The sequence below is a fragment of the Aulonocara stuartgranti genome (genome assembly GCF_965226115.1).
Source record: "Aulonocara stuartgranti genome assembly, chromosome: 1".
NCBI classification, from domain to species: domain Eukaryota; kingdom Metazoa; phylum Chordata; class Actinopteri; order Cichliformes; family Cichlidae; genus Aulonocara; species Aulonocara stuartgranti.
In genome coordinates, this window is record NC_138939.1 from 28,003,579 (window position 1) to 28,028,533 (window position 24,955).

Genomic DNA, 24,955 nt, shown 5'->3' on the forward strand with positions numbered 1-24,955 from the left:
AAAGAGGAAACTGGGAAACTGGACAAGTCTCATCAGAAATGGTCTCAGTGGAGGGATGGCTGTCAAGAAGTAATTCTCAAGGAAGGGAAACATGGAGTCTGAAAAGTCTCAGGTATGCCAAATTACACAAGAACTGAAAATAAGTGCCAACAGTTCTTATAGAGTGGTGAATCCACATTAGAAATTTTTGGTTCAAATTGACATCAGCATGTCAGGAGAGAGGAATAACAGTACATGAGTGTACACTGTAAATATAGTTTGAGGCCACATTTCAGTCAGTGGTGTTGGAGATTTTGTCAAAACTGATTGAATTATGAATGAAGAACATTCAGATTTTGATCCAACACCCAATAGTATATGGAAAGCTTTTGATTGGCAACATTTTAACTTTTCAGCATGACACTGATCCCTAAAACACTGCCAATACAGTAAAAGTATACCTGGATAGAAAAATACAATTTAACACTGTCAGTCATGGATAGGCCTACCCAGGGCGCGGACCTCAACATTATTGAAGCAGTGTGGGATCATCTTGACAGACAAGAGAACAAAAGGCAGCCAACATCCAAAGAAGAGCTTTGAATGTCCTTCAGAAAGTGTGGAGAACTATTCCTGACAACTACTTAGAGAAATGACAAGAAAGCTCCCTAAGAGAGTTCAGGCTGACTTTCAATCTCATAAGAATTGTACAAACTAAATTTCTGCCTCATATGCTATCTTTCAATAAATCATACAGTACTATATACAACTCATTTAGTGTGTAGCATTTGGCTATAAAGTATCCAGCTAGCTGAGGCGTAGCACAAGCAGTAACACACCAGAGTCTCACCATCCCGGAGAGACTTGTCTTCAACTGACAATGATACAACAAATACAACTGCAGCTGAGATTGTGTAACTCACAAAGCCAGCCCTAGTCTCTCTCTCTCTCTCTCTCACTCACACACACACACACACACACACACACACCTGAACCAGTCTGCCAGCCTCTTCAGGCAACATACTTCTCCTGTACAGTACACAAACGCACGCACTGCAATGAATCATTCAGACAAGCATTTGCATCCCGCAAACATCATGTTGGCCCTCAACCAGGAGCAAACAAAACAGGGGAAGTGAGTGAGCATATAGGCCAGGCAGCCTGGCAGTACAGACACAGTGTGCGCACCCAGGTAAGCAATGTCCCGCCCTATATGCTGCCGCGTTATACCAGTCACACTGGGAAATCTGTGTTTGTGTCAGAGTCTGTGCCTGCATGTGTGTGCGCGCATGCATGCATGCATGTGTACACGGGGCCTTCATGATGATATTATCATGTCATCTCTCTACAAATCTTAATACAAATTCCTGCTGACTGATTCAGAGACACAGTTATTAGACAAAAAAAAAACAAAACCTAAGTGAATGGTTCAAGTGTTTCTTTCACATAAATATTGTTTATTAATATAAAAAAGTTTTCATTATAATCAAATGTTAGAGAATATTTTTTAAAAAGCTGGCGGGTTATTTTAATTACCAATAAGTAATTATTTTGCAGTAATCTGAGAAAATTCTATTTAGGATTTACACTGGGTAAGCATTAAATAAGGGATGTTATATTAAAGAATAGGTAATGGGTTTACCTATTCTTTACCTATCCTTGAAAGCTGTCACGATTTGTGCTTTATTGAAGTATAAACCACAACTAAATAAACACATAAATAAGCCGTTATTTTAGTTTTAAGCACCATGATCAAATCTTATCCCTCAATATTTTCAGTATGTATGGCAATCTGTAAAGTTATTGGAGTAATTTTTCAGCCAGACACGCAGTGGTACCAAACACTGAGTCAGCAGCACACAGTGACTAAAGCAGCTCAGTACAGATGCTGAATTAATGTAGATCAGTAACATCATGGCCAAAATCTGATACACTCAGCCCGGGTCACATTATGTCGATATACGAGCATGAGCAAAATCAAATTACAACACACCAGTTGGCACATGGTGAACTTGGAATCTTCAGGCCCTCTAACCCACTTTGACAAGTTCCTAAAAAAATTTTTCACTAAAATTCACAGAACTGCGTCTGTTTTTTCATTCACTGAGAGGCCATTTTGCAGGCTGGCCACTTCAAAGAAAGTTATATCGTGTGATATCACACCTTTTTGTTCGTTTGGGCCAATATGACCAAACATGACAGCTACTAGGCATCTGCAGTCATCTAGAGAAGTATTTAAGACAGTCTGCAGTACCCCTGATTTTTTCTTTGTTTTAATCTATGGGTAAACCTACATTGCAAGAAAATATACAATGAATAAAACACATTTTCAAAAACCACCCCACCACTGTGACCATTTATACCCAAATCCTTTCAAACTGACTTCAGATCAGTGTATACACAAGCACCTACTGTGAGTTGTTTTAATAACCGTTCAGCTGTCAACCATAGACAGCTACTCAGCTACCATGATTTCACCCACTGGCACCGAAATCCTGTTTTGAAGCTTTGAAGTCATAGGTATATAAAAGTAGGGTCTGAAAAATTATGCCATAGCATAAAGAGAAACGCATAAGTGCCTTAAACTTATATTTTATCTGAAGACCACCAGATGGCTGTAGCTGTGGTTGCTTAAAGAAATCTACGGAAAACTGGCTTTCTGTCTCAACTTGTGCCAAACATTTCCTGATGAGTTTATGGGCTCAGGTTCTTGGTAAAAGGTAAAATAAATAAAATCATACTTATTTTGACAATCTTGGTCGCACTAAAAATGAGGATCATCCATGCTATAAGTTGTTAGCCAATGAGCAAACAATTTTCACAGTCACACATATTTACTGATTCTTTTAATGTGAAAACCTACACATTTCCTGATTTAATAGCATTTAATGGACTACAAAGTGAAACCACAGGAAGCTGTTGTTTTACCAGAGCTAAAAAAAGAACCTGTAGGTGGTCATGATGGGTATAAAACAGAATATCCATCACATGATTAGATAAACCATCTGTCTCATAATATGTAACACATGGCTAACCCTATTGGCCAGTAGTTCCTAATAGCTCACCAACTTATCTCACCGAGTGCCTACCAGAGCATAGCATGAAGCCTGGGATGGACCCTCTCATGATTGTGATCTTGAAATATTACAAGAATCTAGCTATTGCACAAGGCAAGTCCTGCTGCCACTTTCTTTTGATACACCTAATGTATTTACGTAGTGGGGCTGCTTCTGACCCTATATCCTGCTTCCAGTGTATCCGGCCCTATAGATCTCCTCCTCCTCTCCTCCAGACCACCAGCTCTTCTGTCTCAGACACACACACACACACACACACACACACACACACACTCACACAGACTAGACCATACACACTGGGAGAGTGGCTTTCCACTAAAGTGAAAAACAGGAAATTGGATGACATTGTTCGGTGCGCCGACGTCAGCAGTGAGAGATACTGTAGAAAGAGTAAACAGCTTCCTCCACCCCAGAGCTGGGACCAGGATGCAGGGAATCTTGGGATGCCTGCCCTGCTCGTACTTCTTAGAAAAACGGCTACTCCATAATCTCCAGATCCTTCGCTTTGACAAGCCCTCTCCAGTTAACGTGCAGCTAACACTCTCTCTTCGTTTCACCGCTCCCTCAAACCACTTCATCAGTTCAGGAGTTTATTCCTTTTAAAAACTTCTCTACATGTGGTTAAGTAGAATATGATATGCCTAGCTGATGGCACAGTAACATAGGATGAGATCAGATTTCTTCCTTAGAAGTGTTGGGCCTCACAACCAGTGGTGGGGTGTCATGCGTGTGTTTGTGTATGTGTACGTGCATGTTCCTGTCTAAAAGTGTGAATCAAATGGAGATGAATCAATGTACTTGATTAGGACTGATTAAGGGCAGCAGTCCCAGCCACAGGTGTGGATGCACACTATGTACCAGACAGACACACAGTCGGACACACCAACCCTGACACACACTCAGCTAAGTGATGGGCTAAATGGCACCGCCTGACACATCAACCTCACCACATGCTGAGCCACTCAGATAGTATTGCTAGCTGCCCATGCTGGGTGTGTTACCTCAAAGAGAATAATTCACTTTCATGTGTGGCCACTGCCTATAGATCTGCCCCGAAACCAAGAGTAACAGAGAAGTTTCAAACTTGTGACCATATCCAGCTGAGATGAATCGACTACCAAGCCGATATTTAAAACCTTTAACAAATTCAGCTGAACTAAATCGAAATTTCTTTAAGTAAAGTACCAATGCACAAAATATGTAATAACAACCAGCCTGGTCTTAAGGAAAAGGGCGTAAAACACATTAGTTTCTCTCATTCCAGCAGCATATCCTTTATTAAGAATGGTGGTCGACCAATCTAAGGTAACTAGGGTCTCTTAAATAAATAATGAGTGATTTATCACCACATCCTGTCTCCTGCTCCACACTTTGTTACGCTGTCAAAATAAAAGTGGTACAATTCGTATTATTTTTCAGTAATGAATAGATACAGTTTCATCACTATTTCACAAGCTGTCATATAAAATTTTATGAGAAATTCACCTAATGCCTTCAGTGTGTGGCTCAGTGTAATTGGTCTCCATGAACACAAATTCACTTATTTTATGACTATTTCAAAGACTTTCTTGAGACTGACATGTTAGGCAAATTAATAGCTTTACTTATTCGTGTACTTTAACAGTATCCATCCATATAGTTCCCACTGATAAGACATCTGAGGCCTATCAGTCACACAGGTCTAAATACCGGTCAGCAACCGCAAACGTGTAATCTCCAGCTGTTTGATGAGTGCTTGATAGCTGAAATCAGTTGCAAAAAGGGTACTGGACCAAAAACCTCCTTTTGATTGTTTATGAGCGTACAAAATTAGAGAAATGCTTTCAAAGTAAAAGTTCTGCTGCACCCAAAACATTGTAAAGTAAAAACTTTTACTTTGAAGACAAACGGTCTTGTGTTGCACTTTTTTTACAGTTTCACTGCAGCTCGGGGAGTACTGCGTGAGTGTTCGTAGCCAAATTGGCGCCTTGTGAACAAACTACAAACGACAGATCAGAAAAGTGTCAGATGACTCATCAATGCTTTTCTCACAACCAACAAACCTGAATACACAACCACAGCCATAAACAATAAACTTCCACAACAAGCTGCACCTATAGTACTTCAGAAAACTGGGAAACACCGTGGTGGAGAAAAAAAAAAAATGAAAATTATGATATATAATCTTCAAAATTCGTCAAAAGCCTTCAGTACTGGTATGATATTATAACTTCCACTCTTTCTTTAATTTTTCTGAAAACATAGTGTCTTCATCTACAGTGCAGTGAAAACAAAAAAAGAAAAAATTGCTCCCGTCCCAATTTTTTGGTGTTTTGCACATTTGTCACACTTAAAAATTTCAGAGCAAACAAATTTTAATATTAGACAAATGTAACCCAAGTAAATGCAAAACGCATTTTTAAGTAATGTTTTCAAATTTATCCAAACCTACCTGGCCCTGTGTGAAAAAGTAACTACCCCCCAAAACCTGATAACTGGTGGTTCTGCCCTTGGCAGAAAGAACTGCAGTCAAGCGTTTGCGATAACTGGCAGTGAGTCTTTCACATCACGTTGGAGGAATTTTGTCCCACTCTTCTTTGCAGAACTTGCTTTTATTGAGACATTCAGAGGTGGGTTTGCTGGTATGCTTTTGAAGTTCTTTAGATGTTGTTTTGAGTCGATGAGCTCTTAGAGGTTAATCAGTTAATTCATGATTCATGGGCACGATTACTTTTCACGTAAACCCAGGGGAATTTGGTAAACCCCCCCCCCCCCCATAATAAATGAAATCAAAATTTATAAATGCATTTTATATTTATATTTATATTTACTCAGGTTATCATTGTCTAAAAAAAATTGTTGTATGATCTGAAACAGTTGAGTGTGACATATTTCATAGAAATTAAGAAGGAGGCAAATACTTTTTGTACATGCAGAGGTTAACAGATAAAAACTGTCCACAGTGTGAATTCTTTTGTTGCCTTATTTATGGCACATGGATCCATCCCTTTGCACTCTAGGATAAAATCGTGTGTTAAAAGCATTTTGGAAATCAGTCTAGCTTAATCCGACATTACATCTCAAATAAAAGACAAATGAATTTTTCAATTCATCCATCAGGTCCTTCATTGCCTTATTATGCTCAAAAAGTAATAAAACAACCACTGAATAAGATAAAAAAGGACAAATAATAAAATCACAAATGCAATTAATGTGCTAATGTAATTACAGTCCATCCTTTCTGAAAAATAACTACGCCAATGTGTATTCTGGCTCTGTCCACATGTTTTATCCACAGTGACCAACCCCACAGTCAGCCAGGCAGAAGACTTTAGTTGAGTCGCTGGCATGAGTGAGGGAAACTAGGCCACTGTGGATCGGTTTGTCCCAGAACATCCATGCTTTCTCTCTGTCTCTTTCTCAGTCTGGCAGAACACACACGGAGGAAAGACCAATTGCCTGAAACAAAAACTATGTCCAGCAAAGTACACACACACACACACACACACACACACACACACACACACACACACACACACACACACACACTACATGAAATGAATAATCACATTCAACTAATTTTCTTTCCATTCTTTAGATATATGACGGTGTGACTCACATGCAATGTTGAGATTAACAATGCAAGCATCTTGCATTTACTATGCAAATTGTTCAGTTATGTGTTCATGACAGGGCAGAATAAGCTGCCACAGTGAATGAATATAAATTTTACATTAACCGATTAATTTTTTTATCTCTCTTTTTTTAATTCTTCTCTAGCCTGGCTACGAAACTGATGATAGTTCTCACTATTCCTACCTTTGAATGGAAACCAATTTAAGGTCATCCTCCAACTAATAATTAGTATTCATTAATTGGCTCTTGGTGAATTTTAAGAATAAATCTGTTTGCAGGAAAATAAAGAAAAACAGAGAAAAAAAAAAGGGTTCACATTTACATCACAGTGAGATGTAATGCAAGTCAAACCATGCTATTTGGACAAACGGGTAACTATTAAACATCTTTCCATTTAAAAAAAAAAAAAATTCATTACTTTAATAGGTTATCATAAACAGATTAATGTAGTTCTTTCAACTGCAAACTGTTTAAAAATCTTAATTACACCATCTTATTTTCCTAAAATAATCAAAATCTCATATTAAGTGATAAGAGATGGTCTCCAACTATCCAAAATAGTGAAGATATCTTTGTGAAATTATGTGCAACTCACAAAGAGCTTTACAAAAAAGTTCCTAAGGACCCCATAAATCTTAAAAACTAGATATCATTTAAGGCTCTGGAAATGAGGTCACTGTTTGAATACCACTGTGTGAGTACCATTACATTCAAGATTATAAAAAATGAGAAAAAGACAAATTACAGAAGCTTGTGGTTAAGCTAACAATAGAATTGTACCCTTAGAGTAGATATGTAAATTAAAAACACGACATGATGTTAAAATCACTGGTGGACCAAGTAAATTACATTGATATTCTCATTAAAATGCAAAGTTCTGCTGGGAAATCTTGGATCCTTGGGTTGATATGGATGTTACTTTGACATCAACCTAAATGTTACTGCAGGCCAAGCGCACCCTCCATCTCAGTGGCCTTCCCAGTGGCTGCTCAGTGATCTGCACCACATTAAACCAGAGCTTCAGTGACGTAGCAGCTTATTTGCCTCACAATCTATCACAATTCACAGACTGCAAAACCACAATTTTGCAGAATTTGGGTGATGACCCATTAGATGATCAATACAACAGGGAGATTAGCTGTTCTTGTGAATTGTGGGCAGGTATGACTTCACTGTCTTTTTTGGCCAGACGAGCTAAAGACAACTTAGCAACTACAACTTTTACCCAGCCTCCAAACTCTCAGGATCTTTAAGTACTCAAGGGATAGGCCTGATCCACAGAACCCAAATGAAGCTGCTGATGTCTTGGGTCAGGACCCCAGAGAAACCCTCAAATGATTCTCTCTCAGAGAATACTGCCTTTCCTCACCAACGGTTATTGAATCGTGATTGCTACAAGTCACCAAATATCAACAGTAGAGTTGGATGTCTCGAGACCACTTTTACGTGGTCTTGGTCTTGTCTTGGTCTCGCTGTCTCGGTCTTGCTGTCTCAGATCGACATAGTGGTCAGGAGATTTGGAGCCAGCAGTATGACACACAAAGTAACGTTCCATAATGTGTCCTGCGCAAAAGCATCAGCTCTAAGAGCCGTGCTTAGAGAGTGCTTTGTAGTGAATCAGAAGAGTCGACTCCCATTGAGCGAGAGCCGGCTCCTCACTTAATTTCCTTTCGCTGCTCAGCTCTCACATAGTGGCTCAGCTATGCTCCAATCCCTCCACATTGTGGCCAATCACATGCGAGGATATAGGATAATATCATTATGTGAAAAACAGAGAGGGTAAGAGACGCAACAGTCAAGTGGAGCGTGCGTCTGTCCTCTCAGTAAGTGAGTAGTAGAGTAGTAGTAGACAGCGGTGAGGAGGGCTGTGCGAGTGCATCGCAAAAACACATAAATATGCCTGACATCCGCAAACGAAGCAGCATCTGGCTGCAGTTTAAAGACTTTTTTTGTCTCGGTCTCGTCTCGACTTTGGTCTTGGTCTTGTTCTCGATACCCTCTGGTCTTGGTATTGTCTTGGTTTAGGCGGTCTTGACTACAAGTCTAATCGACAGTAATCCACAGCTCTGGTCACCACATCACTGTCAGAGTCGACAATTATGATAACAGCGTATAGTATAACAGGAAGCATATGAGCCAAGGTTGCAACTCTTCTGGATATTAAGGGTGCAGCTTAAGCCTACAAGTGGTCTAATCTATCCTTACATGCTAAATAACCACAAGCAAAGGAAAAACAACTGCTGCCTTCCATTTGAAGCAGAAGCTTTGATTTCCAACTTTGAAAGGTCACACTGTGTCACAAGGGTGTCACAGTGCCCATAAAACTGTAAAACCTGGAACCTGTGCTTTTGTGCATGTGTGACTCATTAAATAAGCCATGCACAGAAATGACCATTGCATTGGACTGCTAGTGACCGATGAATGGCTCTACCTAGCTAGGAGTAAAATAGATCTTGTATTTCTTGATATTCTGTTTTTACTACTGGAACTGCGTCAGCTCGAGAATGACGTGGCTTCCATCTCTGAATCCGACTCATGATTTAAATGTAATGGAGCATACATGTGGAAGATGCCACCCTGACTCATTGATGAGAAGGGAGATGAATTGACTGATTAGCAATTTCCAAAAAAGCGATATTAAAAAAAAAAATGCTATTATGCTTTTCAGACCAAGGGAGGAATGTTTCTAATTCAGCGACACACCTGAAAGACCGGCATCCAGACCTGTTCAAAGGGGTGAAGGAGTTTCAGTTTGACATCACAGTATTATCCTTCCTAAATGTTACCATTTTGTTTGAGACAGCTGACACTGCTGTTGTGAAATCAACTATTTTCTGTAAGTTCAGATGCTAGCAGCTGTTAATGTTATACAAGTGCTTAAACTCACATCATGTAGCTAACCTTATATCTCAAAGGAGCATCAATAGGTTACCCAGCAAGCATCCTCACAATTTAGTCTGCGTCCTGTCAACAAAATATAATGGTTAAGATTTTAAATAAGCGGTCTGCGACCACCATTCTAGTAATTTTTTCATTTACTTAAAATTACTTTCCCATCCATCCATCCATCCATCCATCCATTTTCATCCGCTTTGTCCGCATTACTGCAGCTGCAGCCCCAATCCGTCTGTCGATCTCCGGCTCCCTTCTCCCATCACTCGCGAACAAGACCCCGAGATACTTGAACTCCTCCACTTGGGGCAGGAACTCATCCCCGACCCGGAGTGGGCACTCCACCCTTTTCCGGCTGAGAACCATGGCCTCAGATTTGGAGGTGCTGATCCTCATTCCCGCTGCTTCACACTCGGCTGCGAACTACTGGGCTATTACTTTCCCATAAATGTTATTATTTTTTAGATTTACATGTTTGAAATGACCCCCCCAGTTTAAAATGATCTAATCCTGTCCATCGTAATACTATTTAATAATAAAGGAGTAAAGTAATAATGGAATTTATAATAAAGTATTTTATGTTTAAGTACGTGAGATAAATCCCTTAGTATTGGGAGGGACAGTCATGTAGTTCTAATGATATTGATACAAACGACTACATTTCTGGTGTTATGACATTCCTCGTGCACACCTCCTACATATTAGGGCCACTCTTCCCATATTTTATGTCAATAATTTGCCATCTAGCATCATATCTGTCAGAGCATCACTTCTGTTATGCAGCAATCACAATACAAAACAGATTTTTTCACACCCCTTCAAATACTCGAAATTTTGTACCCTTGTCCACTTCAGTATTTCCCCCGTTGCTACCATCTTATTAAAAAGTGGTGAAATTACTCAGTTGAATAATTTGACAGGAGAGAGTGAGAATAGCTTTTCTTCCTGATCTGTAGTGTTAGCTAAGGAAGCTAGCAGCAGCTAGATAATTTCTTTGGTACATTTACAGTAAGTAAAGGTAAGTATTTGCTCTGTGGAGGGAATTCATGATGGCATGAATTTAAAGACTGTGGTCTAAATAAATTCTGAAAATGCTGCTTGACGTCAAGTTTTAAAAACCTGACACCTGAAATGCTTTTCCTGCAGTGTTGTGAATTACTGCTTACACGTGCTGTCCAAAAAAACTGAAACTTCTAATCACACACGCACACACATTCATTGTTTTTCGAGCGGGTGCTTTCAGAATACACCCTGACCTTTATTCTGTCTGCAGTGAAATCTCTCCTACCTCACCAGATAGTGCGGAAACTCAAGCATACGGGAATGTGCACACAGACACGCACACAAAGGGAAGACACTGAGAAACACACAAGAGACTGAACTTGTCCTGGAATTCAGTCCCAAACGCCTTTGAGTGACGTCTGTGGTTTAAAAATACAGAGTTTGCAGAAAACGGATAGGTTACTGCATCCTTTGTGACCTGTCCCTGTTTCTAACTGGTGTTAGCAAGCAATGCTTCAGATTTCCCAGAACCCACCGGGGTTGTGTGAACTGCTGGTCTAGTGCGATGTCTGTCATTTACAGTGTCTTTGCAAAGTCAAAGTGAATGCTGCATTCCCTCATTTCACGACGTGCCCAGGACTGCCTGCATGCATGCATTCGCTGTATCCATCAGAGTTTGTATGTGATCTGTGCAACACAGCGCCAAGGAGAGTAACTGAGGCTTGGCTGAGCAGCAGCTCATTCCGTCAGGCCAAGTGATGAGGGTTGTATGAGGAGCAGAAAAGAGTCGCATTCATGAAACTTGGAGAGAAACACTTCTCATGGATGTTTACTATACTACTGCATGCCAGCAAAGACAGATCACATCGACACAGGTCGACTTTTATGCATCTCCTGTGGCTGGACTTTTCTAAATATGTCCATTTTCCAATCATGTTCCATCATTTCAAATCACCCGAATACACGTAAGTTCAAAGTGTGCTCACACTATAACCACACACCATCTGTTTTTTTTAGGATCCTACAGAACCACAAGCACAATCCAACTTTAAAAAGTTCTGATCTTTAAAGGCAGCATCGACAAACTAAAGAGGAGAAAGTGTATAAGATCAAAGAGTGAACGTGGTCATTTATTTATATAGGAGATATTTAAAAATAATAATACTTTTTTTAAAAAACAAAACAAAACTTCAGTACTTGAAATATTTCAGGTTGTAAAACACCATATCTCACACAATGGCATATTTGATTACACCTTCCCTGCCTCATAAATAACTGCTTCTTTCAAACTGCACAACTCCTGTTAATGTTTTCCAAACATGTTAAATATTGTGTTTTTGTATATCTACCACCAGTGCGTGACAATTAATTAAAGACAGACCCACAAGAAGCTGAGCACTTTCTCCTGCGTTCACCTTCAAGGTATTTCTGTCCTTATCTAGATTACCATGAAATCCCTGTAAGACCTGGTCAATCCTAAGCTATCCAGGGCTCTGGGGCAACCAAAACCTCCCCTTCTTCCAGTGGCCTACTTCAACACTAGTACAACTACACCGCAGGCCTGTTTTACCTTCCCTTATGTTCACATCTACTCTTCCTAAATAACCCCTCAATTTTATTACACGTTCTTCCTTTCACCCCCACTATCATTTATCAACTGTAAATCCTCTACTTACAGCACCTGTCATCAGTGTGTTATCTTTACTGTGAACCATGTGTGACTATTGATCAGGTGTGTGTTATTTTTATTCCTCCCTCTCAGTCCAGGTAAAGCCAAAGGCCAGTGAAGCAGAAGGACAGTCTAAGTTGGACGCTGCCCGGTCCAGCGACACTACAGCGTGCTGTAATCTTATCGGGAACCTTTCCATAGCAGTCAGCCCCCCCTCCTTCTGAGTCCAGCCAAATACATGACAACAAGTCCAAACAACAGGCACCACAAATAAGAATCGGGAATCATTAGTGTACAGTAACTTTCGTGCCAGATCCATACCCAACAGTGCAATCTTAATTACCACACCGGCCCCATGGCCTAAAGAGCGGATTAGAATTTGAAAAAAAAATGCACTCCTGCTCCGTCTGTAACTCTGCCTGACTCTAGCCCTCCAAAACAGCTTATATGTTAGTAAAAATATCAGAAGTGGTTCTCCTGGGCTCCTCAGATAGCTGGGAGAGCATTAGATAATCACCAGACCCCCCTCCGTCTTCTTCGCCTGCTAAAACAGGACCACTGATGTCACTGTTGCATGAGGGATTAGTGAGCGACACGGGCTGGGGCTTGGCACACAAACTATACTGGAATCACAGACAAACATACACACAGAGACACGAAACGCTGAATAAGGATGACTGCACGCCAACAGAAACATTAAAGGGAGTTTGTAAGAAACACAAAGACATGCGGCCCAGTGTACCCTTAGAAAATATGCAAATACAGAAATGGGGAAAAAAGTTTAACTAGACCGACAGCAACTTCCCGTCTGAAGAAAACTAATATTGTTATTGAATTATTTTAGAAATCACGTTTCCCTTTGTGCATATTTTAATTACCACTGTAAGGACCATTAAAAGAAGCTTTACTCCTAATAAAAGTCTAAATTATTTGGGTTTCACGCAGGGGCGTAATTTCCAGGGGGGTTAGAGGGGTTATGACCCCCTCAATAATCAGACCCCACCAATATAACCCCCCCAATAAAATTATGAATTATCTTGCATAAATAGGCTGTTGATTTTCTTTACTCATTTCAGGTATTACCAGCAAAATAGTTGCATGTTTAATCATCTGGGAATTTACCCAGATTTATTTATTTAGACAGAGATATTGACCCCCCCAATGTTTAGTACAAAGTTACACTGATGGTTTTATGACCACATCCCTGGAAACACTTTCAACTGGTTAATTCTCAAAATTCAGACCTAATCAGTTCTGGTGGATGTCAGATATTTCACTGCACCTTTCAGCTGCTTGTATCACTGAAACCTGAGCAGGTTTTTTCTTCTTGCGTACTAACGCTGGCGTTTCAACTGCTTTCTTTAGGAGGCCATTATAAAAGGAAAGATTTTAAAATGTTTATACTTACATACGCTCAATACTGATTTAAATGGAGAACTGGAGATTGCAATTTAATCTCCAGCATGTCATGATGTCATTTACATTTAGAGAGGATTTAGTACATCTAATACACCCTTTTCCATCTTGAAAGTGCATTCTGCACAAAACCCATTTCACCTCATCCAATATTGCTGGTAAATAAATAAATAAATTTATTTGCAAATGCATCGTATCATTAAACAGAAACCGTTTAAGACAACACATGTGTACAGAGAAAATTCTTTCTAGCGATTAGCAGGTATTTCTAGGGCTTGCCATTTTCCTACGCACCCAAGATGCCTGATAGTAGGTAATGAGTGATGTGACGCAATATTGTTAGGTAACCAGTCAAAAAGGTAACACAAAATCTCTCTTAACTTTATGTGACTGATTATTCTTCCCTACACGTTAAGCAGAAATTGGTTTCTTGTATACAGATTGTTGCTACTTAAGGTAGAAAGGCAGCCTTGCAGCTCTTCAACATTCCTGACTTTGTTGAAGCAGAAATATCTAGAACAATATTTCACAACTATAAGCAGCTGTTCTTGTTGCAATGCACACAGTAATACAGGCAGTCTGTGGAGGAATGTCATTAGGCAGGTGCAACAGGTATGATAAATGGCACGGGTTCTCGTGAACATCACGCAGGAATGTTTCACTTGTGTCACTTCTATTAGAACCATGCAAACATGCTCCACTGTCATCAATGACTTTATTAGGGTGTGTCCTTTCATAGTTTCCACTGAATCATTTTCTACTCTCCTAAAGTGTCCAACAGGCAGTCTTAGAGGTAGTTTCAGTGACTGTTTTCAAACGCTGTTTTTATGAAACCGAACTGGTATGCGCCTGGAGTAATACAGTCTATCTTGAATCAACCTTATCACCTCAAAGCAAAATAATATGAAGCATAAAACCACTGTCAAGTGTTCTAGCAAAGGTTGTGCCAAAGTGTCCTTCTCTGACATGCAAAATTAGATCAACTCGATAGGAGAATCAGAATGGAAAAATTACTTTAATATTTGGGTATATTCATCTTGACCTTTAGGAAGAAAAGGCGTTTTTGACATATCAAAGTTTCCACAACTTAAACTTGAATTTCTCTGGGGTGGGGGTGTTACGGTGGAGCTAACCAATAGTGACTGGCTCACTCCATGTTTTTGAAACTTAGCTACAAATTTTATTTGCATGTCACGGTCGAACGGTTTGGATTACTACAGCTCTGTTACAATCAAGTAAGACTTTGACGGGATCAGTTAGTCAAAAGAGATGATTTGAACTTGCCTATAAAAATCAAAAAGTTAGTCGGGCGTTCTGACTGAATTTCTGCACCAGCCTACATGTGTTGTTACAAGCACGCAATGGACACTGCAAAAACAATGTGCACCATCTACACTCCGCCCCACCGACACTGTTAGGGCTATTTCAACTGAGGGTACAGTGCATCTCAAGAGCAAAAGACAGAATAGACTCCAGAGAGCTCTGCATCAGAGTTAATGTCCCTTTAAACAAAGGAGGAGGAGAGCAGCGCTACTTTAATGGGGTGCACAGCAGGTGAATGAGTGTCTTGTGTGTTTACAATAAGCTGAAGGCCTTTTTGCCTTAAAGCTAGTCAGCTCAGCAATTATTTAGTGAAAAAAGGCAGCAGAAAGAAATCAGTGCCTCTGGAGCACTTTGATTGTAAAATTATTTTTATATCAATTGCCAGGTTTTTGCAATAAAATACCCATCAGGTTTACAATTCAACACTAAATCTAATAATTTTTGGTGCTTTGTATATCCTTCCCCAGAAGGAAACCTTCCAACAGGCAACATTCCTTCAGTTTCTTCAGTATATTCTGGCAGCGAAGACAGCGGTGTGATGAAGCGTGAAAATGTCCAAAGTACTCCAGTAACCAGTTGCTATTAACATGGCTGTTAGCTTTGTTAAGATGATGTGCTGTGTGTGGTTACATCAGGACACAATCACTACGAAAGGCTCCATTCCAGAGCAGATTCACTCCTGTGGACACGGACGCTGTCCAAGACTGATGACACTGGGGTGAACTTTTCCTTTGGAAGAACAATGATGCTGTGTTTTTACACTATGTGCTTTTCATAATCGCTCATAGGTGTGGGAGTGGGACTTCAAGAGATTAATGTGTAATATAGAGGGTCACATGTGACAGTAGTGTAGTATCCTAAACATTCATTCACATGAAGAAAAAAAACAAAAAAAGGTGGTCTAAGCAGAAAATGGTGATAATACTACCAAGCCAACAAATAAACTAGGCAAGATAAGGTTAAAGAAGAGAGATGGCGCAGAACCTTAAATATACAGAAGAGCATTTCTAATACTGTGACTTTTTAAGGAATCTTTATGGACTAGCTGTTGATGGCTGTAATCAGTCCTCTCACAAACAGCTATTTAGTCTAACATAACATAAAGACAGGCTCTAGCCAGAAGTAGCCCGTCTTCTGGCCGCCCCTCTAAAGCTCAACAGTTAACATGTTGCATTTCAAATAAATGGTAAAGTTGTGTCAATGATCAAAGCCAAGAAATACTCCATCACACAGTCCACAGAACCACAGCTCACAGGTTTGACCCTTTGGTTTTGAATCAAATAAGCAAACAGCGTATAATGTGTTAATTTGTAACCTTTAAGGGCGCCGCTAGAGGTTTCTAAAGTGTCAAACCTGTCCTTTAAATCCTTGTAAATGGTTTTCTGTTTGAAAATGTGTCACAAGTTAAAATGCAGCACTCCAATCATTAGGCTCACGTTTGCCACAACATGCAGAAACTATTTCACCTGCCCTGCCATGCCTCAGTGAGGACGAGCATAGATACTTTGTGCATTCAGTATACTGCTATTTTATGTACAGGCGGGAGTGTACTTCACTGAGAATATCACATTATTGTGATTTTTAACATTTTACAATAACGTATACTATAGTTGGTCATTATCAGTTTTATCCAATAAGATAACATTATCTCACTTCTGCTTTTTTTTTTGTCTTTGCTGCAAAATTAAATTGCCAGGCATATTAACATTGTCGCTAAATCCTGATGGAACTTCTGCCACATGACAAAGTCAGTCTGCTAGCAGTCGGATATCAGTCTGCAACTGAATGGGGTCAAATTGGTGATTTGCAGTGTAAATGGTCAGAAATCTTCCATTTATTGCCCATCTACATAGACAAAAATTTACAAAGAGAAATTTAGCAGAAATTCAAATTGAACTATCATATTTGTGCTCAGCAGCCTTCCTGTTCAATAAAAATATATCCAGAAGACAACCAGCTACCGGAAGTCCTTTCGAGTTGTGCTCACTGATAAAAACTGATTCTGATGGAAGGATGTTGGAAACCTGCCTGCATTTAAAAATTAAACAACAATTATTTGCACACCTTCAACAATCTCTCTGAGAGTGACTGCAGTCAGTCCAAGTCAGATTGCAACTGTTTTGCAGAAAGGTTGCCTCATACCAGGCCAGATGAGCAATAGCCTTGGACTCAAAAGCAGTCATGAGTGCACAACACCCTCAATCTGCGGACAACCATGGTTGCGGAATGTGAAAAAAAAAATTCAACGCAATAAACAGACAGTCACCGATTTTTTTTTTTTGTAGATGCAAACAGGCTGCTGTCCCATTTCTACTCGTGTGATGGAGCCGTTAACTTTCTCTGAGTTAGGAAGTAGTTTTGTCAAGCTAAGTGTTTCCAGTGTTGGATAGTTTTTCGACAGAGCCGATTTGATCAAAATTTGCTCGGCTAACAACATCTCAGGATGATGACACATAAGATAAGCCCTGTTGTTCATAGTATTCCCAGAGTATTTTAATTTCCTTAATAAATATCTACGGTATATTTGATTTACGTGTATCAATGTGATATTGCCACGCAAAATATACTGCATCAATTTGTTTCCCCACACCCTTGTCTGACCGCGCAATTATTGTCAAATAACTGTGATTCTGCTGCACTACGAATATTGGAAAGTTAAGTGTGAAGTGAAAAAGAAATGATGACGCCTCATTCTGCTCCATCCCCATGAATAAATATGATCGACCGATCAGGACAAATGACATCAGTGATAGTTGACACCTAAACAGTCAACAGACCAAAGCAATCCTAAAATAATCTGTTTCCAGCCCAGCCAGGCCTAAAAGTCTGGATGCTTGGAGAACAAGTGGCATGACTGCATAGCCAGAGCAGATGCTCAGACCTTAGAAAGCCCAGAAGCTGGGAGAGGCGCATTCAAGGAAGAGCATGAAAGGCCACCAGCGGACCAGGGCCCACTCACAGCTACATTCCTGTGAGCTCCTGGAAGAGCGAACAGAGAGCGCTGCAGCAACATAAACACTTGTAGCGCCTCGTTTTGGAAGAATACCATTTCAGTAATCTCATGAAACTGTCACATGCCGACCTTATGATACTAAATTCTAAACCTGGAGGGGGAGCAGAACAAGCTTTGAATGTGGCCTTGCTTGTTAAGACCAGTTTAAAAAAAAACAACAAAACAAGAAAAACAATGGGAGGGTCTGTTTCACAAGTACACGTAACCCGGTATACACCCCACAAGTAAGGAAGTCCTGTGAGATGAAGAGACCCACTGTAGCTACACCTAAGGTGACAAAGAGATTTATCATTTTATCTTAATTTAATTTAACACTCAGGGTGACACTATATGAAGTGTTGTGAGCTGCTTAATGTTCAAGAACAGAGTGGTTGTGGGAATTAAAATGTATGAATACTGTAGTACATTTGGCCCTGAACTCTTGGATATCTAACGCTATGCAAACATGGTTGATAAGCACTAGAGCGCCCTATATATCAACCAGAGGAGTGTGGTTGTGCCATGTGCCCCATCTTGCCTCCTCTGAGCTCCTTCTGCTCATGTGCTAGTGGAGATAAATGACATAGCAAAAAAACCAAAAAAAAAAAAAAAAATCCCCCCCTTGCTGCCCCCTTACTGCCCTTGCAGGCACTCCAGACAGGAAGGGAAACACAGGGACACTGCAGCTGACATTTTGTTTGAATAAAAGATAAAATAAACTTATTAAAGAAGCTTGCAATTTTCCTTTTTCATGCCAAAGTTTAAAAGAAAAATTACTGCAGAAAAAGAAACGTTAGCTTGACATGTGGGGGAAATACGTATGCGTCCTCGCCTGCCAAGAGCTCAGTTTCATATCGGTCAGTTAAATGTGAAACTACGGTCACAGGCTGGTTGGCTTATCTTGACACAGGGACTGGAAACAGGGAGAAACTGCTCATCCAACTCTGTCCAGATGTAACCAAACCCATTTACCAGCACCTCTAAATCTAACTGATCACCGAGTTTGTTTTGTTTTTGTTTGTTTAAATAATGCTTTATAGCACAGGAACTTTGCCCCAGTGGGATTCAAACGGCCAGCTGTGGCAGCACGCCAGGGGGGAGTGCCATGCTCTGGGCTATAAAAGACCACTGTACATATACGCATGACATCTTTGATAGACACGGATAAACACAATCCATCATTTGATCCATACAGCAGCTGTAAAGACAAAGAAAACAGCGTGAATGCTGAAGTCAACTGAACATAGATGCTTCTGAGGCTGCTCAGAGGGAGACCAGCAACTATTGTGCATTCAGTCGTGTGCGATTGTGGCAATGAAGGCAGTCAGAGAGAATTTGAAGAGTATCACCTAAGAAGTAAAAGGTATATAATTTAAAAAAAAAAGAAAAAAAAAAAGGTCCATGTCTGATAGCCAAAATGAAAGACAGAGAGAAGGAGCCCATATCAGTCTCTTTCCTCTCAGGCAGCAGAAAAAGCACAGTGGATTAATTCATCACCATGCGAAGCCTTTGCCCTCCTCTGGAATAAATTACCCAATGACTCTCAACTTGGACTAAACACACACAAACTTGGCCATAGAGAGCTCGCACGGAAACGACAGGAGCGAATACTGACAAATGCAGACAGTGTGCTCAGGTCGGCGGTGGATCAGGTTGGTGTTTCAGATAAGCAGCAGTTAAATGTTTCTCAGCCGACAGGAAAGAAAACCTCATGTGCCCGGTCGCCCGCGGGGATGGGAGGGTTAAATGACGAGGGGGGAGTCTGAGGTATAGCCTGAGTGATACCACTTATGCTAATGCACGCAGAGGCTGGAATCAGGCAGTAAGCAAGATGGCATTGCTTTCCACACACTTGTAAGCTTAGCACCCTTTACTGCCCTTTTTCATTCATACTAAGAGGTAACCGTGAAGCTGATTTTACATTTGCTGATCTGGGAGTGGGGGCTACTTGATTTCCTTGTGTGGGGGGCAATCAGACTGGAAAAATCAAGGCCAGATAAATGATGTTGTGTTTGGCTAAGGCCTCTCTTTCTCTCTGTTTAGGCCAACACACACACACACACACACACACACACACACACACACACACACACACACACACACACACACACACACACACACACAGCCTACTATCACAGGACCTTGTACTTGAGCCTTATCATCACTAGAGCAGCCCAGATGGTAACGTACCCTTGACAATAACTCACATCACACTCCCAAACTTCTATTGAGTCCTTCTCATGCTGTAGATGCCTGCACATGTTCTGATCCTGCCTCCCTCACTCATATGTAGATATAAAACAAAGTAAGCAGAGGTACAGCGCAGATTTCACATTTGCCTAACACAGTTTTGCAATGAGCTAAACGTGTACACTGCTGTACTTACTGCCAGTTGTGTGTTTATTTGAAAGAATATTATTATCCTTCAGGGCACGAATGCGTGTGTTCTGTTCAGAATCACAGTGATTCAAAGCCGAAGCCCAGAACATATAATAATAAAACAGAAGAAGTATTTGACATTAAATTGTAGTGATTTATATGTCAATCCAATGTACTTATAAAAAAATAAATAAAATAGGGCTGTGTCACATGAAATGATATGAAACATTCATCATCTCAGGGATCTATTTTACAGTGTAAATGCTTTCTTGCTCATTAGGTCTATTCTTCCAAATATTTTCTGAATGAAATGCAAGAAATGAGTGCTTTTCAATGATATTGCCTGAAAAACTGCTTTATTAAATCAAAGTGCTGCAGGTGTCTGTTATTGGTCTTTTTTTTTTTTTTTTAAGAGACTCCCCCCCCTTTAAAAAAAAAAAGAAAAAAGCTACAACAATCAGAAGTGGTGTGGATTCCCGAGGCTTGAATGCATCATGGCGAGCTAACGCATGTGTGGTTCTTAATGAAAAGCAACCATAAAAATACTTTTTCTGTCCATTGTGGTAAAAATAAATCCGGCCGCTCTCTCAGAAAATGCGCGGCGGATCTCGGCAATGACACCTTACAGAGCAGGAATGAACATTTCCAGCACAAGAAGATTTGTATACCATTAGTCTAACTCAATCAGGGAACTAATTCAATCAGAGTCACAGTGGGCGTTTTGACGTGGGGGCATCTGTCACACAGACTTCTCACTGCATCCTGGGGTGACATTTGGCCACAAAATTCAGCTTGACAGAGGCCCTCAGATAGCCCGCGGCCTGTCGGACAAGCGCACACTTTCCCATAAACACACAGATACACTGCTGCACTACTAAATTCACAACATCCCACCTTCTTCTTCTTTAAACCAACGCTTTGTGCTTACAGACGCCTGCAGATCTACACCAAAACAATACAGTACAGACCAGCTTTGACTGCATCATAAATGTGCCACCAATGGACTCTTCAGAGACACGATGACAGCTCCCAACGCTATATTGCTCAAGTTTTTATGCTGACGAGATTACGCTTTTAACCAGCACAAAAACATAAAAAAAATGGATCTTTATGTTTCAGTTTGCTGCAGATAGTTACACCTATCTGACCCCAAAACGCACGTCTTAATCTGAATAACAGAAATTGTTATGTGCATGTGTAATCTCTTACACAACAAAAAGGCCAAAAACAATCATCCTGATTAGAAACACCTATTTAGTCCCTGAGTGGAAGCAGGCACGGCCTGTTTTGTTATATTTAGTGTAATTATTATTGGTCCAATACACAAATGGGACTGTTACTTTTTTTTGCCAGTGATGAAGCACTTTCAATGAGAGACTTTCTGGTGTAATCCTACCGCCATCCTTCTCATTACCCACTTTCCCCACTTGTAGCGCAAAGATCCCTCTGCACGGTCAAAGTGGGTACTGATAGCTGTTTGTGTAGGTTTTTGTGCATGAAGTTTAGACAGCAATAAGATTTCGCAAGAGAGGACATCCTACTGAAAAGCATAACTGGTGGAAAGGTGAAACAGAGGCCAGAGCTAAGTCAGCTGAAAACAGCTGAAAGAAGCACGTTTGACAACATGTTGCTGCCTTGTGCGTAGATTTTTTAGATCTGTCAAGTCCAGCACTTCACAGAGTAGATATTTAAGGACTCACACACACACACACACACACACACACACACACACACACACACACACACACACACACACACACACACACACACACACACACAAAGAGTGCAACAAATATTTGCGTCATCCTGAAACCTCAAAGAGAACAACACCTCAGGGTAGCGCGAAGGGCTTTCGACCCTATGACCTTCCACTGAGCGTGGCCTATTTCCTCTGAATTCAGAAAAGCAGCAAAATTGCAATGCCCTGCATGGAAATGTGTATTTGCAACAGGTCATATATTGTAGTGACTGTGCCTGTTGGTCTGAAGAGTCAGATTTCTAATGGCTTTGGAGTCATCCCCTCTCCCGTCTCCATGGATTTGTGTGTATTCCTTCTTTAATATTTCTATTCAATAACCTTTTTTAAGTAAATAGACTGTAGTTTATAGAGCAGAGGTTTTTTGTTGAACAGCTTTAGACATGCATATACACAAGCAACTGACTCTCTCACACACATAGATACACACATGCATACATAGTGGATCTGTGTCTGTGTAAATGTAAATGAATGTAGAGTCCCTCACCTTGCAGCTAGGGGGTTTTAGGGGTAGTCCAGAGGCAGGATTTCCTTGATGCTGAGTGGTATTAGTCTGCTGGGGTGAGTGGGAATCCTCGGACTCTTTTCCACTGTGGTAGACCACCCTATCAGAGATATGAATACTTGAAGCACAGCCCATGCTTCAACCCACTTCAGCCTTTTTTTTTTTTCCTTTTTGCGCAAGTGCTTTACTTTGAGGCTACAAGAGTGTCATTCGCCCTCTTTTTGTAATCTTAAAGTCCACTCTTCCTCCTAAGGTTCATACTTTTTCTTTGTTGTTTAAATATAGGCTACATATATATAAATATATATGTAAATATCATCTAGGCCACAGCAAAGCCGGTTCTGCAATTGCTCTAACACAAGGCATGAATAATATATTTTTCTAACCCCCACCCCCGACCAGGAAGCTGATTTCCTCCCTCTGTTTTTCACATGAAGTTAATTGGAGAGCTTCAATCAAAGCAGCTGTCTTGTCCTCGAAAACTTGGATTCCGTTATTCTTCCGCTGCTGAGATCCCCATGGACGATTTATTTTATTTTTTATTATTATTATCCCTCACTCCGGCTCCTCTTCTCGCCTTCCTCGTACCACATCATCATTTTCTCATTTTTCTCTCCCCCCCCCCCTCCCCCCTTCAACTTCAGTGTTATCAAGTAGGCCTAAGACACACCATGCAGTTCCCCCCTCCCCGGCCAGCTTTCATGCAATAGTTTTATCCATTTTTTGCGGCCAAGGTTTCATGTGTAGTCGTCCTCCACCACCTCGGAGCCATCAAAAACGATGCCTTCTCTCTCTCTCCCCCCCCCCCCTGTCCTCTCCTCTCCTTCTCTTCAACAATCCGGTTGCCCACTTCAGCTCAAGACACGGGCCCATAAACCGGTTCTCACGACACTTTGCTCCAGTCCTGAGCGGTTCATCATCAACAGGCTGAAATATTCACACTGCAGAGCGTTATTCTGGCCAGTGGCTCCGGTGTCAAACAAGCTTCGTGAAGCATACTGCCCGACACAACACTCCATTTATAAGCCCCAAATCACCAATTTTAGGACGCGGAGAAATCTTGGTGAATGGCTCGCAATCTCCATTCAGGCATCCGCTGGCCGGCTGAGGATGATCCGACTGATATAAGAGCTCCAAACCCGGGTGCAGTAAAGAGTGTTAGCAGGCTCCGCGATTTTCTGTCATTCTGGAGGAGGAGGGAGAGAAGAAAAAAGGATGTAAAGGCTGTCAGAGAGTAATGTTGTGAGGTACCACCTCTGGAGAATGCGATCGCTCTGAGAGAGAGACACAGAGAGGGAGAGAGAGAGAAAAAATCTTCCCCCCCCCAAAAAAAAAAAAAAAAAAGGACCGCTCCGTGTCCACAAGTTTCAGATCCGAAATCGGGCACGGCAGGATTATTTGAGGTTGTCGAGAGCGGAAGTAAGGCAAGATCGAGCTACATAATGCTGATTTAATGTTTGTCTTTTCTCTGCCTTTTCTGGCGTTTGCCCTTCCAATTCTTCAGCACTGCTTGACAGCGGCACATCCAATAAAAGCACCCGCAAGGATTGACCTACAGCCTTTACTGACGTTAATGCAAATGAGCTGCGCGCAGCCAATCAGAGGCGCGCTCGGCGCCGCTGGGCGGTCCTCTGCTTTCTGTGGGAACTTTGAAAAGAGGAAAAAAGAGCCCTGGCCAACCAACGCTGAGCTGGCTGCAGGTAGCCTTACCTTTATTTATTTATTTATTTCATTTCTTTATTCAAAGCACGTAGCACATGCAAACCGCAGATACTGTGGCTGTGGATGAGTATGTCGCCCTGCTGAATCTGGGAAAACACATTTACAATTTTTAATACACAGGAAAACGCTTGAATGCACATAATGAAGTTGAAGTCTATGCAAATATGTCTGAAAACACACACAAAACACACTAATGTATATCTAAATCCATTAAAAGGCTCTGTAATGAGAGATTATCACACTGACGTTGTTGCTGATAATGAAATGTTAAGCGACCATGGGGCGATTTTTTTACATTTTTGGTTAATATGATACACATTGTGCCACATAGTTTATAATAATTTTTTAAAAAGTAAGACCAACTATCACAACTTTAAAGAATTTATTGCGTTGCTTAAAAAAAAAAATCCAAATATGTTTTTATATTTATTCTTTTATTCTCACATTTTACACTTTTGGCAATGTTTGTTCCTGATGAGCTGTTTTATTTTGTGAAACTCATTCGCTCACCTCTTTGGCAAGCTTCACTAACTCCGCAGCACTCCACAAAGCATATTTAGGGACTAAAAAACAAAAACAAAAAAAATGCAACAAATGTCTGCTTCATCCTGAAACCTCAAAGAGAACA

General features: G+C 40.7%; 1 protein-coding gene across 1 annotated transcript in view; it reads right to left on the reverse strand.

The window, feature by feature from the left end:
* Positions 1 to 24,156, reverse strand: part of pde8a (phosphodiesterase 8A) — a 52,034-nt gene extending 27,878 nt beyond the window's left edge. The window contains exon 1 of the mRNA XM_082529478.1: positions 22,588 to 24,156. Within this exon, the coding sequence (XP_082385604.1) occupies positions 22,588 to 22,740 (153 nt within the window). The 5' untranslated portion in view covers positions 22,741 to 24,156. The remainder of the gene's footprint in view (positions 1 to 22,587) is intronic.
* Between the last annotated feature and the right edge of the window lie 799 nt (positions 24,157 to 24,955).